The 14,060-nt window shown below is 38.1% G+C and overlaps 1 protein-coding gene and 1 long non-coding RNA gene across 3 annotated transcripts; both read left to right on the forward strand.

Moving 5' to 3' along the window:
- Positions 1–302: 302 nt before the first annotated feature.
- Positions 303–7,901, forward strand: LOC103418346 (coatomer subunit beta-1). Of its 2 annotated transcripts, XM_008356475.4 has the most exons (5): positions 303–437; positions 1,489–3,545; positions 4,940–5,449; positions 6,309–6,394; positions 7,234–7,901. In XM_008356475.4, exons 2-5 carry the CDS (start codon positions 1,503–1,505, stop codon positions 7,436–7,438), a joined length of 2,844 nt encoding a protein of 947 aa, XP_008354697.2. In that variant the 5' UTR covers positions 303–437; positions 1,489–1,502; the 3' UTR covers positions 7,439–7,901. The 2 variants fall into 2 exon arrangements, with proteins under 2 accessions (XP_008354697.2, XP_028946932.1); XM_029091099.2 differs by lacking the exon at positions 6,309–6,394 and having other exon boundaries at positions 308–437.
- Positions 7,902–10,152: 2,251 nt separating this feature from the next.
- LOC139190620 (uncharacterized) lies at positions 10,153–13,029 on the forward strand. Its single transcript, XR_011574948.1, has 2 exons — positions 10,153–10,756; positions 12,465–13,029. It is a non-coding gene; the product is annotated as an uncharacterized lncRNA (long non-coding RNA).
- The last annotated feature ends 1,031 nt before the right edge of the window (positions 13,030–14,060 follow it).

Raw genomic sequence — 14,060 nt, forward strand, 5'->3', positions numbered from 1 at the left:
GGTGATATCTTTTATTAGCAATAGCAATTGTGTAGAAAACTAGTCAGCCTGTTTCACGGGAAAAATATAAAAAATATAAAAAATAAAAAAACAAATGATAAAAATGAGAAAGAGCTGGGTAAGATAAAAAAGAAAACTAATGAAAACGGCTTGAAAACTTTAAGTTTTTACGATAAAAATAAAATAAAAAGTAAAATAAATAATATCACATTTAACATTTTAATGTAAAAATATAATTTTTTGTTAAAATAAACTGTACCAAACTTTTCCTTAAAGACTCGCAAGATAAAAAGGGTAAAACCGTGTCCCGCGGAAAGACTATGAGCCTGTAAACTGGTTTCTCTAAATATGATATAAATATCCAACCATTTTTTGGATCTGATATCTCTCTGCACTCTCTACGTCGCTGCATCTGCTCGACTCAAATTTTGACGCAGGTCAGTCTCTCTCTCTCTCTGCTAATCTGCAGATCTCAAAACTTGATCATTCTTTTCTGTTTGGTTACCGAGAAAATTTAGATGATCTATTCTTATTGACGTAAAAAGATGCCGGATTTACTTGGAAAAGAGCTTCTGGTTTTTGTTTGATTTCAACTTTTCTCTCGTCAATTGATTAGCGCTGAAATATGTGATTTGATTGATTAGTGCTTTAGCTTGTTTCTCATTCCGAAGCTAAATCTTGTCCGCTTCTTTTGTTTGTTTGTTTGTTGATCTGAAATGGTAGAATTTGATTTGAAATTGAAAAGAATTCTTCTTCTTCTGCTTATAGAAATTGCAACAAGGCTTGAAAGTAAATGTAGACGCAGATCAGTAATGTACATTTGATTAATTCAGCCAACGCAATTTCGTTAAGGCTAGAATTTCAGATCTGATGTGTTCTGTTTCGAGCAAATTCGAAAATAGTTACTAGTACAAGTACCGTTTTCTTGCAAATTACAATTGACTCTGTCTGATAATCCTTCCTGTGAATCGCTGCAACAAGATCCTGAATATATGTGACAGAAGAAGGGGGTTTCGTCAGTCTGTGCAAAGGCATGATGTTTCTTTTCGATTATACTAACATGGAAGCAGGTGTATATGAAGTAGAGAAGTCTGCAACATTTTGTTGAGCTTGTTCACTATAGTAAACTTTGCATGAATCGTTCTGATTCTGCATGAAGACAAATACATATAATGCGCTGGAGTTGTTGGGTAGTATGTACATCTAAATGACATATTGATAAACTTGGTGATTTCATTTTCTGCTCTTAAAGCGTGGCGCTTCATTTGTTGAGCTAAATATTTTGTATTATGAGGAGATAAGTCAAATTTAAACATCTTAGATGTGATTATGCAGCAAACTATATAATGCATTGCCCTTTATGTACCTTGACAAACAGCCCAGTCATGTGTATATATATAATTATATATGTATGTGTATGTATTGGTTACCACATGCTTAAGTCATTCCATTGATTATTTAAACTAATAGGAAGCCATTGTTTTCCAGGAAGCAAAAAAGAAATGGAGAAATCTTGTAGTCTGCTTGTTCACTTTGATAAAGGGACACCTGCAATTGCTAATGAAATCAAGGAATCTCTCGAGGGCAATGACGTGGATGCAAAGATTGATGCAATGAAAAAGGCAATCATGCTTTTGTTGAATGGTGAAACGTTACCTCAACTTTTTATTACAATTGTCAGATATGTTTTGCCTTCTGAAGACCACACCGTCCAAAAGTTGTTGCTTCTATATTTGGAAATAATTGACAAAACTGATCAAAAGGGTAGGGTCTTGCCTGAAATGATTTTAATATGCCAAAATTTGAGGAACAACCTACAGCACCCCAATGAGTATATTCGTGGTGTAACTTTGAGGTTTCTTTGCCGATTGAATGAGGCTGAAATAGTTGAGCCCTTAATCCCTTCTGTTTTGCAAAATTTGGAGCATCGGCATCCTTATATTAGAAGAAATGCTATATTAGCTGTGATGTCTATATATAAGCTACCAAATGGGGAGCAACTCTTGGTTGATGCACCTGAAATGATTGAGAAGATTCTTTCTACAGAGCAGGATCAATCTGCTAAGAGGAATGCATTTCTCATGCTCTTTACTTGTGCCCAGGAACGTGCAGTTAATTACCTTTTGACCAATGTTGATAGGGTGTCTGAATGGGGTGAATTGTTGCAGATGATTGTGTTAGAGCTGATACGAAAAGTGTGTAGAACAAACCGTGGAGAGAAGGGGAGGTACATTAAGATCATTATATCTTTGCTGAATGCGCCTTCAACTGCGGTTGTATATGAATGTGCTGGGACACTTGTTTCCTTGTCGTATGCTCCTACTGCTATTAGAGCTGCTGCCAATACCTACTGTCAGCTGCTTCTTTCTCAGAGTGACAACAATGTGAAGCTTATTGTTCTTGATCGACTGACCGAGCTAAAGTCTTCTCATAGGGAAGTTGTGGCTGATATGTTCATGGACGTGCTTAGGGCACTTTCTAGTCCAAATCTTGACATCAGGAGGAAGACCCTAGACATTGTTCTTGACTTGGTTGCTCACAAGAGCATCAATGAGGTTGTTCTTACTTTGAAAAAGGAAGTGGTTAAGACTCAGAATGGCGAGCTAGAAAAGAATGGTGAATACAGGCAGATGCTTATTCAAGCCATTCATTCTTGTGCAATAAAGTTCCCAGAAGTTGCGAGCACAGTGGTACATCTGTTGATGGATTTCTTGGGAGACAGCAATGTTGCTTCCGCTGTTGATGTGGTTATTTTTGTCCAAGAGATAATAGAAACCAACCCTAAATTGAGGGTATCTATAATAACAAGGCTTTTGGACACTTTCTACCAAATCCGAGCATCACGGGTTTGTTCTTGTGCCCTTTGGATTATTGGAGAATATTGTCTGTCACTTTCTGAAGTTGAGAGTGGAATTGCAACAATTAAACAGTGCCTTGGAGAATTGCCCTTTTTCTCAGTTTCAGAAGAAGAAAGTAATGATTCTTCAAAAAAGTTTCCACAACTGAACTCCATGACCGTGTCTTCTAAAAGACCAGCTATTCTTGCTGATGGAACTTATGCCACTCAGAGTGCTGCATCTGAAACTGTTTTCTCCCATCCTACCGTTGTTCAAGGATCCTTAGCATCTGGGAACTTGAGATCCCTGCTTCTCAGTGGTGACTTCTTCCTTGGAGCAGTTGTTGCATGCACTCTGACCAAGCTTGTCCTGAGATTGGAAGAGGTCCAACCATCAAAAGTTGAAGTGAATAAAACATCTTCACAAGCACTGTTGATAGTTGTCTCCATGCTGCAATTAGGACACTCTCCAGTTCTTCCACATCCAATTGACAGTGATTCTTATGATAGGATTGTCCTTTGCATAAGGTTGCTATGCAACACTGGTGATGAGATCAGAAAAATATGGCTGAAATCTTGCCGTCAAAGTTTTGTTGACATGCTTTCAGAAAAACAATTAAGGGAGACAGAAGAGATAAAAGCAAAGTCTCTGATTTCTCATGCACAACCAGACGACCTTATTGACTTTTACCATTTAAAGAGCAGGAAGGTACAACTTTCGCATTCATTGTCCTCTATATATATCTAGCCTTATGTGCCAATTCTGTAAAATCTGATATAATTTACGGAGTTGCCTTTCACTATTTCCATTTCAATTTTTATGCTGACCAATTTAGATAACTTGTGATGTACTAGATACACTACACTGTATGGTTGCTTATCTGTTAGTTCTTGCATTGTTTATGGTTAATTTGATTTTAGTATCCTGATGTTGCATGTTCATACCTGTGGTTTCAATTTAGAGTCTTTAGTAAGTAGTACCCTTTCCTCATGAGATTTTGACAATATGGTTCTGTCATTAGGATGACTGTCAGGGGAATCATCAATTGATGATGTGTCATATGTGGGGCCCACTTTTTTTTGTTTAAGTGGAAGATAATTAAAGCCACGCTTTATAGAAAGTACAATTGTGTAGAATGGTTACAAATTATCATTGCATACAATGATTGATTAAAAGATACAATTGCTTATGTCAAAATGTATCATATAAAAATGCGGTTTTCTCATTCTTCTCCTGGTGGGCTTATGTCTTTTGAGTGACATGCTGTTTATCTTGCTATCTTTCACAAGGATATATTATGGTCTTAGTTCTATGTCTAGAATTTGCTTACTGTTGGGTTTTCTAGCCCATTTGGAGTTGTCTTAAGTCTATTAGGAATTATAGTCTTAGAGGATTAAATTGATTTCCCAATTGAAGTTGTTTTCTCAATTGCAGTGGTTTTCCCAATCGAAGTTGGTTTCTCAATTGGAGAACGATTCATAACTAGATTCCAATTAGGATTAGTATTCCTTATTAAAGAATACCTTTTTATGTCTATACAAAGGGGCTAATGCACTAGTTTTCAATTGGAGCAAAACAATAAGTTGTTTACCACTCAAGGAGTTAGAGTGAGAGAAGATTATAAGGACAAAGTGTGTGCAAGAGAATTGAAAAGAGATCAGAGTTTATTTCTTGTTCTTGTTCTTTCAGGTTTTCTCATCAAGTCTTAATTCTAGAGGCTTGACAAGATTATTTGTTGTACTCATTATTGATATAGTGAAAGTTCGTTATTGGCTGCCCCGTGGACGATAGGCACATATAGCCGAACCATGTTAATTCTAGGTGTAATATATCTTGGTTATTTGTTTTCGGTTTCTTGAGTTTGGTTCGTTTTTCCAATTCATAAACGCGATACCACAACACTTGCAGACTTAAGGTTTCATTGGAATCTATTTTCCAAGTCAGGTCTAGGTAGTTTCGAACAAGCCTTTAGTCTTATTTTGAATCTTTTGGATTCTATTGGTTTGTGATAGCTAAATTTGATATTTTTGTAAAACATACTTGATGGATATTGGATTGGTATTATATTTAAATTAATTCTCTATTCTACATCTAAAATGAAGGGTATGAGCCAACTGGAACTGGAAGATGAGGTTCAAGATGATTTAAAACGTGCTACAGGAGAGTTTGTCAAAGACGGGGATGATGCAAACAAGCTTAATCGAATCATCCAACTCACTGGATTTAGCGACCCAGTGTATGCCGAAGCATATGTGACTGTTCATCATTATGATATTGTCCTTGATGTCACCGTTATCAATCGAACCAAGGAGACCTTACAGAACTTGTGCTTGGAGTTGGCAACCATGGGTGATCTTAAGCTTGTTGAGCGGCCACAGAATTATACTCTAGCTCCTGAATCTAGTAAGCAAATAAAGGCTAATATCAAGGTGTCGTCAACTGAGACTGGAGTCATATTTGGAAACATTGTTTATGAGACCTCGAATGTGCATGAGCGTACAGTTGTTGTCCTCAATGATATTCATATTGACATTATGGACTACATCTCTCCTGCTGTTTGTAGTGATGGAGCTTTCAGGACCATGTGGGCAGAGTTTGAATGGGAGAACAAGGTATGCAGCATTCTTTTCTGGCCTGATTCCTACATCAATAATAAAGTTGCTTGCATAAATTTTGCTGGCACCGCTAGCTTTGGGGGCATTGCAATATTTCTGTTACTGTTTTATCAAATAATTAAATTTTATTCATTTTTGTGGTTTGATGAATTTATCTTGTCTTGGTTGCCTTTTTTTTCCCATTTTGAATTCGGTCTATCTCCTTGTATCCTTTCTGGTTTGATGAATTTGTCTTGTCTCGGTTGCCTTTTTCTCCCTTTATGAACTTGGTCCATCTTTTTGTATCTGTGTCATGTACAGATTGGCGGGGATCTTTTTCCCCTCATCTACTATATTTTATTTAAGTGTCTCAGTCTGTAGCGACGCACATTTTGTTGGATATGTAATGAATAGGGAATACAAAAATACGCACTTAATAATAGGTAAATACATAACAAGTACATGAATTCTGCAGCATACACTGAATGTAGTACAGCGCCTATGAAATTATATATGTACATGCTGATAAAAGACAAGGAAGAATTGATTTTTCTGCAATCACTCTCTAAAAGTTCTGTGACAAATTTAATAGCTAAATATGAAGTGATGTGGTGGTTGAAACTTTCTAGTTGATGAAAATTTCATTTATGCAGGGAAAAATGTCCTCTCATTCAATTTTAAGTTGATGTTGTTGCCTTTTTTTTTTCAGTTTTACTCTTTTTTTGTTACTTGTTATTAACTGGTCAATGTAAACTTTACTTAGTGATATCTTGTTTTTGTATTGTGTATGAATGGTCTTAATTTTCCTTTTTTTGTTTGTTTTTGTTTTATAAGAGCAAATGGTGTTAAATCTTGATGACATTTTGTTCGGTTTTAGGTGGCTGTCAACACTATAATTCAAGATGAGAAGGAATTTCTTGACCATATTATGAAATCAACTAACATGAAGTGCCTCACTGCACCGTAAGTCGTCTTCTTCACTGCTAGAATTGCTTTTACTACAATTTAGGGTTCAGTGAGAAAAATGTTCACACCATAGGGTAGTCGAAAGTATCATGCCTAGTTTGGCGTTACCGCAAGCTGTTACATATTTAAAAACAATTGTGAATTTGTGATTCCAGGATAACCTACCCATGCTATGCTTATTGCTGAAATATATTTCCTTATTATGAAGTAAATGAAGTTGTGTTGTAAATGGGAAAAGGATTTAAGTTTCTGGAATTTCCCTCTATTGTAACACATTCATTGTCAAATGTTCAAATGTAGTTGGGGCTCGCTATATCAATCTTGTTAGGTCTGATGATTTTTTTGCATTTTTTTAATTTTAGGTAGAGATAAATGATAAAGATAGATTTGGTCGTCAGTCTGAACTGTGAATGGGCTTCTGTTATTTATTGCAGATAAATATTTGTTGTATTAATAAATCTAGACTTGTTTCTTTTCTGCGGGCTGTAAGATGTAGGACCAAGCTTAGGTCTGGTTGTGTTGGCTAGCATGAACCAAATCAGATTAAAATGTTATTGAAGTCCGGCTGATCTATGATTCCAAGATTTCTTATTAGTTGGAATTGGTTCAATTGTCTGACATCACATCCTGCTTTTACCCATAGATCAAAGGAGTCTAGTAGAACAGAATGGTAAACTAAGAGTGAGCTTAACCAAAAATAGGAACAAATGAACAGTGTATCTTCCTTTGTGCTTTGAGTTTTTGCCACGGGACACTTGTAGTCATTCATACATGATGGATTTTGGTTTTCTCACAAAGCATTTGTATTCAACTCTGACATCCTCCGTTTGATTCAGATCGGCACTGGATGGTGAGTGCGGATTCCTGGCAGCCAACTTGTATGCAAAGAGTTTGTTTGGGGAGGATGCCTTGGTGAATGTGAGCATTGAAAAGCAAACAGATGGAAAGCTTAGCGGCTATATCCGGATAAGGAGCAAGACCCAAGGAATTGCTCTCAGTTTGGGAGATAAGATTACACTCAAGCAGAAGGGAGGCAGTTAAAAAGACGTTTTATTTGAACATATAATACCGGTGCAGTGGTACACTCTTCTATCTGAAACTGTGACATCGAACAATAAAGAAATCATTTGCGGTTTCAATAATGCATATGAATCATGTCTCTCCTCCTGGACGCAAGTTTTGTTCCCTTTTCGCTCCGGTGGTACATCATAAGCTGCAATTTGTGCAGTTTGTTTCAAGGTGCAGGATTATATAATTTTAAACTTAGGGATTCCATTTTAGGCGCGTATTTGGTTCGAGAGGTTGATAGAACCGCTGTAGCACTTCTTTTTGCTTCTGTTGAGGTGAGTTTTATTTCTTTCCCGGAATATTCTTTCATAAAATTCATTTGTATGTATAATTTCAACACTAGTGTTTGATCGGAATTCTGTAGAAACCGTTACATTGTTTTGTCATCATTTGAGGATCAAATTTCATATTGGTGGGGTTCTTGGGGATTGATTAATTATGTGCTCGGTACATTCTTGGATGCTCCGTAGTACCCGGTGGAAAAAGCATACGCGGCTAGCTAGAGAATTAGCATATGAAAATAGTCAGACAACCATCAACGCCAGTTTAGCAGCTTCACCGTTGTTAAGCACAGTGAAAGGACGGAATTGCCCCTTTTTAGTGTTCAATTGTGCTTCTTTTTGGAAAAGGATCCTTGCAAGATCCTTTTCCTGGGGATCCGATCCCGTGATTATGACCGTTCATCGTACATCGTGCGTTCAGTTTTCGTTAGGTATTATTTCTATTTAATTTTAAATTTTAAATTTTAAATGATTTATGACCGCACGATGTACGATGAACGGTTATGATCACATAATCCCTCGGATCCCCAAAAAAAGGATCCGATGTGAAATCCCATCCTCAGATCTCACCATTTAAAATTACGTATTTCATATTTATATTCTTATTCGTAGTTTCGATGCGTTTGTATTTGCGGCGTATAAATTTTTTTGATAAGTGAAAGGAGAAAATTACCCCTATAGTTTTGTGGATCCAACCCGTGACCCGGTTCCTCCACACATTACGACATCAACTATGGCATTTTTTCGACGATCCAAGGCTTGCCATCACCTTGAAAACATTCCCCATCTTTTCCTCTTCTTTTTCCACCCCAAAATTGATGAAACGGGGTTAGGTGACACCGAGTCTGCACCATGTAGCAGTGGTACATGGATGATCCTGCTTGGTTAATCTGCGATAGGGGACCATACTATTTATGAATTGTGCTTGGTTAATCCGCAATGGGCGATCCTTATGGCCATACATACTTAGGGGTGATCATCCGCAATGGTTGATCATTGCCTAACAGTTTCGAAGGTGTGACTCTACTTGGTTAATCCGTGATGGGGGGTCACTACCTACTTGGTTATCTTCTCAGAGGTGGTCATGCTTGGTGAATTCGCCATAGGGGACCATACTATTTATGGATTGTGCTTGGTTAATCTGCGATGGGCAATCCTTATGGCCATACATACTTAGGGGTGATCATGCTTGGTTAATCTGCGATGGGGGGTCACTGCCTAATAGTTTCGTAGGTGTGACTCTGCTTGGTTAATCCACGATTGGGGGGTGACTACCTACTTGGTTACCTTCTTAGGGGGGGCTCTGCTTGGTTAATCCGCCATGGGGGCCACTTTCTGTTTGGTTACTTATGTAGGCTTCGGCTGAACTGCATCTCTCTAGCCCTAGTTTTTAGTGTATTTATGAACGATAGTTTTTAAGAATCTTTGTGGTTTGAATTAGAAAAGCCGTTGGATGTTTGGGTGACTCCTTCGGAGTTTTTAGTGACTTAACTATGATTTCATAAGTATGAATTTCTATTTGAGGTTTATAAAATGTGATTGATGTTCTTTTTATTTATTTATTTATTTATTTATTATTTTTATTGATTATCACATACGTTGTATTATTGTCACTTACACGAGCTTCGTAGCTTATCTGGGTTCTTGTTTGCTCGGTGCACCATTCCCATGGTGTAGGCACTGATTGTACATGCGACAAGTCTGAGTAGATTACGAGAAGTCGTTTGGTATTTTGGTTCCGTTGAGTGGTCTGGAAACCGATGTTGTTGGATTTCGTTGGATTGTCCGAAATCCCATTCTTCAGAGATGTAGGCTTCGGCCGAACTATGTCGCTCTAACCTTGCATTTTGATGCATAGTATGTGTTATTGATTGATGTGATTATGGAATGGTGTTGGAAGCATATGAGTGTGAATGGCATACCGGTGTGCATGGTAGGATGACAATTGTTGTTTGGCTTATGGTTGATGTGTAGTATGGTACTCTATGTTTACGAAAAGTTCAAAGTTTAACAATGGTGAACTACGAATGGCTTGATCCCTATGTAGGGTACGCAAGAAGTCTAATAAGGAGATGCATCCATAAAGTATAAGAAATTACTCCGCAAAGTGAAGCTTGAGTCGTGCTTTGTTCATATCCCGGAAATGGGGTATGTTAGTTATACGGGTACTTGGTGACGTCACATGTTGATCCAGGACGTAAGTCCGGATCAGGGTGTGACATCCGATGAGGATCCTTTTCCGTTATTTTTCACACTAGCACAATAAGATGACGAATGTTCTGTAGAAAAAGGAGATCAATTATAAGACTTAAACTAGGGATGGCAATGGTTCAGTTTGGAAATGCAAATGCTATATTCATCTCTATAACCACAAAAAATTAATTGTAAGATCCCACATCGCCCAGGGGTGAGGATCTTGTAAGCCTTATTTGTATATTCCCATCTCTACCTAGCACGAGACCTTTTGGGAGCTCACTGGCTTCGGGTTTCATCGGAACTCCGAAGTTAAGCGAGTTCGCGCGAGAGCAATCCCATGATGGGTGACCTTCTGGAAAGTTCTCATGTAAGACAATTTCGTGCTATGGCGGAGTCGAGCTCGGGATGTGGTAAGGGCTCGGGCCAGGACGTGACATTAACCAAATTCATAATTGCAAATTAACCATCGGTGATTATTCATAACCATACTCACTGGGTAACGAATTTTCTAATGGTTAACGGTTATATCCATTTTCGTCAAAAACAAAAAATTATATTCATACAATTGACACACAATAATTTAGTAGATACTAATTTCGTCATGAAATAGTGATAGGAGCATATTTATACGACTTAGTTAGCTTGTTTCTTGGCATTTATGTTGTTAGTTTGTAGTTATTTTAGTATTTTAAGCTATTTTCATGTGTTTGTAGGTCCAAAGGGGTTAATGTGGCAAAAAAATGCATTTTGGAGCATTTTTGGGCATGGAATGGATAGCATATGCTTGGAGCAAAAGGAATTGACGAAATTTGAAGTTTGTGCATCATCCTCTCCCTATAAATAACCATTTTAGCACACTCATTTCACCCAACACATCCATCCACTACACCCATTACATCCACTCATTACCAAACACTCATCTACTACACCCATTACATCCACTCATTACCAAACATCCACCCACTACACCCATTACATCCACTCATTACCACAACACTCACCCACTACACCCATTACATCCACTCATTACAACTCTATACACTCCTCTCCCTAGCCTATAAATACATCCACCCTTCACCATATTTTGGGGGCCATCATCCAAAGACACTACATTTCACATCTCACAACTTCATTCACAAACACAATTTCCTTGCCGTGACCTCCATCCATTCATCTAGCCATACTACATCTCACCAATCCATACACTTTCATCTCTTAGTCGTGCAAATCCATTCCATCCATATATCCATACACATCCTAGACACTTGTGCTACAACAAGGTGGTGAAAACAAAGGTCCTTGATGTTTCAAGCTTGGAACTTTGGAGTGTTTTAGGTGTACTCCGTTCTTGCTTTCAATGTCTACTTTTTATTTTCTAATTTTGTTGCAATTATTAGTGGCTAAACCCCTATTTAGTTAGGGGGAAGTTTGAAGCCATGAACATGCTTGAGATTTGAATTGATTTCTTCCAATTGTGATTTGATAAGTTGTGATTGCAATTCAATTATCTATTTTATTCATAACTGATTCTTGTATGTTTATTAAGGATGCATACTTAATTTTCATGCACGAATTAGATGCTAGAATATAAATGAGTTTCACTTAATCGTTACAAGTTTATATTCATGAGTAGTGAAGGTTGTCTATTACAATCGCGTTAATTGAATTCTTGGCAATTGTATCATGCATTCATAGTTATAATTGCCTCGTCAACACTTATGATTTTCGTTCAACGTAATGATCTCTGATTGTATCTCTATTATGCATTCATATAAGGGACTTTTAGAGAATGATTTGGGTTGTCGCATGTATTCATCCAATTCAATGAGTAAAGGAAAATCTGAGGGTTAATTTGTGCATCACGGTTAATCTGGGGTGTTGAGTATCATAGTTTATTGAAAAGCAATTGGAAATCGATTCATGTACAAGTGTGTCATGTGTGAAGAACGGACCTCTAACTAATCCCTCCATCATTTTATTTCTCAAATTCATTTTATAATCTGCCTAGTTTCATAACTTGCTTGTTTATTTCAAATTCATCCAAATCAAAACCCCCATTTTACTTTCTTGTTCCAAAGTGTTTAAAATCTGTTTTGTTTGTGTTTTAGAGTGTTTTGATTTAAGTCAAAACACTAAATTCGTCTAAAGTTGTGTTAGAGTCAAATCTGCCCAGTTTGTGTTTTTAGGCAGTTTTGAGTGTTTTTAAGTTGTTTTGAGTCTTTAGAATCTGTTTTGAGTCCCTTGAGTCTATTCAAACGTTTTTAACTTTGTTTTTATGTTTTTGAGTAAGTTTAGAGGTTTTAGCAAGCCTTCCTAATCCCCGGTTTAGAACGATCCCTACATGCATTTATACTACAATTTGACAACAAGAGGGTTTAATTTGAGTGCTTAACTTTCATCGCATCAAATTTTGGCGCCGTTGCCGGGGATTAGCAATTTTGCTAATCCCTTGTTATTTCTTTTTGTTTATTTTCATGTGTTTTTGTTCCTAGTTGATGACTTTACTTGTTTTCTTGTTTTAGGTGGTTTATGACTCGAAGTTCTCAACCTATTCATAAGCACATCCGTGACTTTGACGACGATTTTGAACGAACTTTGAGACGAGCAAGGAATCAACAAGAACCCCAACCATCTCAACCTGCACCAGATCTTGGAGAAGACAAATTAGAAGAGCAAGAGGAGCCCGCGACACAGGTTGTAGAGGAAGATCCCAACATGGCAGCGGACAATCGAACAATCAAGGAGCTTTCTGCTTCAGGATTGGACAATGCCGCTCCCCTATGTATCCAATACCCCATGGCTGCCCTAGGGAAGACGGACGAGTTCGAATTGAAATCAAGTTTGTTGCATCACATTCCTAAGTTCCACGGGATGTCCATGGAAGATCCTAATAAACACTTGAAGGAGTTTGAGGTTGTTTGCTTGAGCATGACCCCTGTGAACGTTGATGGAAGCATTCTGAAAATGAAGGCTTTTCCCTTTTCTCTCTTAGAAAAGGCTAAAGATTGGTTGTATGAGCTAGCCCCCGGAACTGTCACATCATGGGAGAGTGTGAAACGGGCATTTTTGTAGAAGTTTTTCCCAACCTCTCGAGTAATTCTACTACGCAAAAGGATTAGTGGCATTCAGCAAAACCAAGGTGAATCCTTTCCCACTTACTATGAGCGTCTTAAAACCCTTGTTGCTTCATGTCCACAGCACCAGATGAAGGAGGAGCTTCTTCTTCAATATTTCTACGAAGGGCTTCTACCAATTGAACGCCAAATGTTAGACGCCTCAGCGGGAGGAGCTTTGGTGGACAAAACACCCATGGCTGCCAAGACCTTAATTGCTAACCGAGCATTGAATGCTCAACAATATGAAGGCGTTGGTCAAAGGGACACCCCATGGCAGCAAGTGAATGAGGTAAGTTCCACATCCGACATTCAATTGCAATTAGCTAATCTTACTTCCATTGTGTCTCAGATGGCCGAAGGAATGAGGATGAAAGAACCAAGTGTATGTGGTGTGTGTTCTATCCAAGGACATGCCTCTGAAAAGTGCCCGCAATTGATTGAAAATGGTGGATGGGAAAGTGCCAATGCAATTGGATTTCAAGGCCAAAACCAGCCAAGGAACGATCCATATTCTAATATGTACAATCCAGGTTGGAGAGACCATCCAAATTTCAGGTGGAGGGAGCCCCAACAACCCCAACAACAAGGAGGCTTTAGGCAACAACCTTCGGGCTTCTATACCAAGCAATACGCACCAACACAAGCCCCACAACAACCTGCCCAAAATACCTCAGGTACATCTTTAGATAATGAGACACTTCTTAAGTTACTCACCAATTTGTCTCAGGGGCAAGAAAATCAAGCAAAAGCAATGCAAAACCAAGAAAAAAGGGTGGACCAAATGGAGAAGCAAATTGGGCAGATTGCGGAGTTTGTAGGACAGTTCAGAGAGCAAGGTAAGTTGCCTAGTTCAACCGTTGTCAACCCGAAGGGAGGATTCGAATCTGCAAAAGCCATAAGTTTGCGAAGTGGAAAACAAGTTGGATCTGATCCCCAACTGTCCAATTCACGTTCCAATGAGGTTGAAGAGTTGATAATTGAAGAGGAGGAGCAAAGCACCCC

Source organism: Malus domestica, chromosome 13 (genome assembly GCF_042453785.1).
Source record: "Malus domestica chromosome 13, GDT2T_hap1".
Classification (NCBI taxonomy): Eukaryota; Viridiplantae; Streptophyta; class Magnoliopsida; order Rosales; family Rosaceae; genus Malus; species Malus domestica.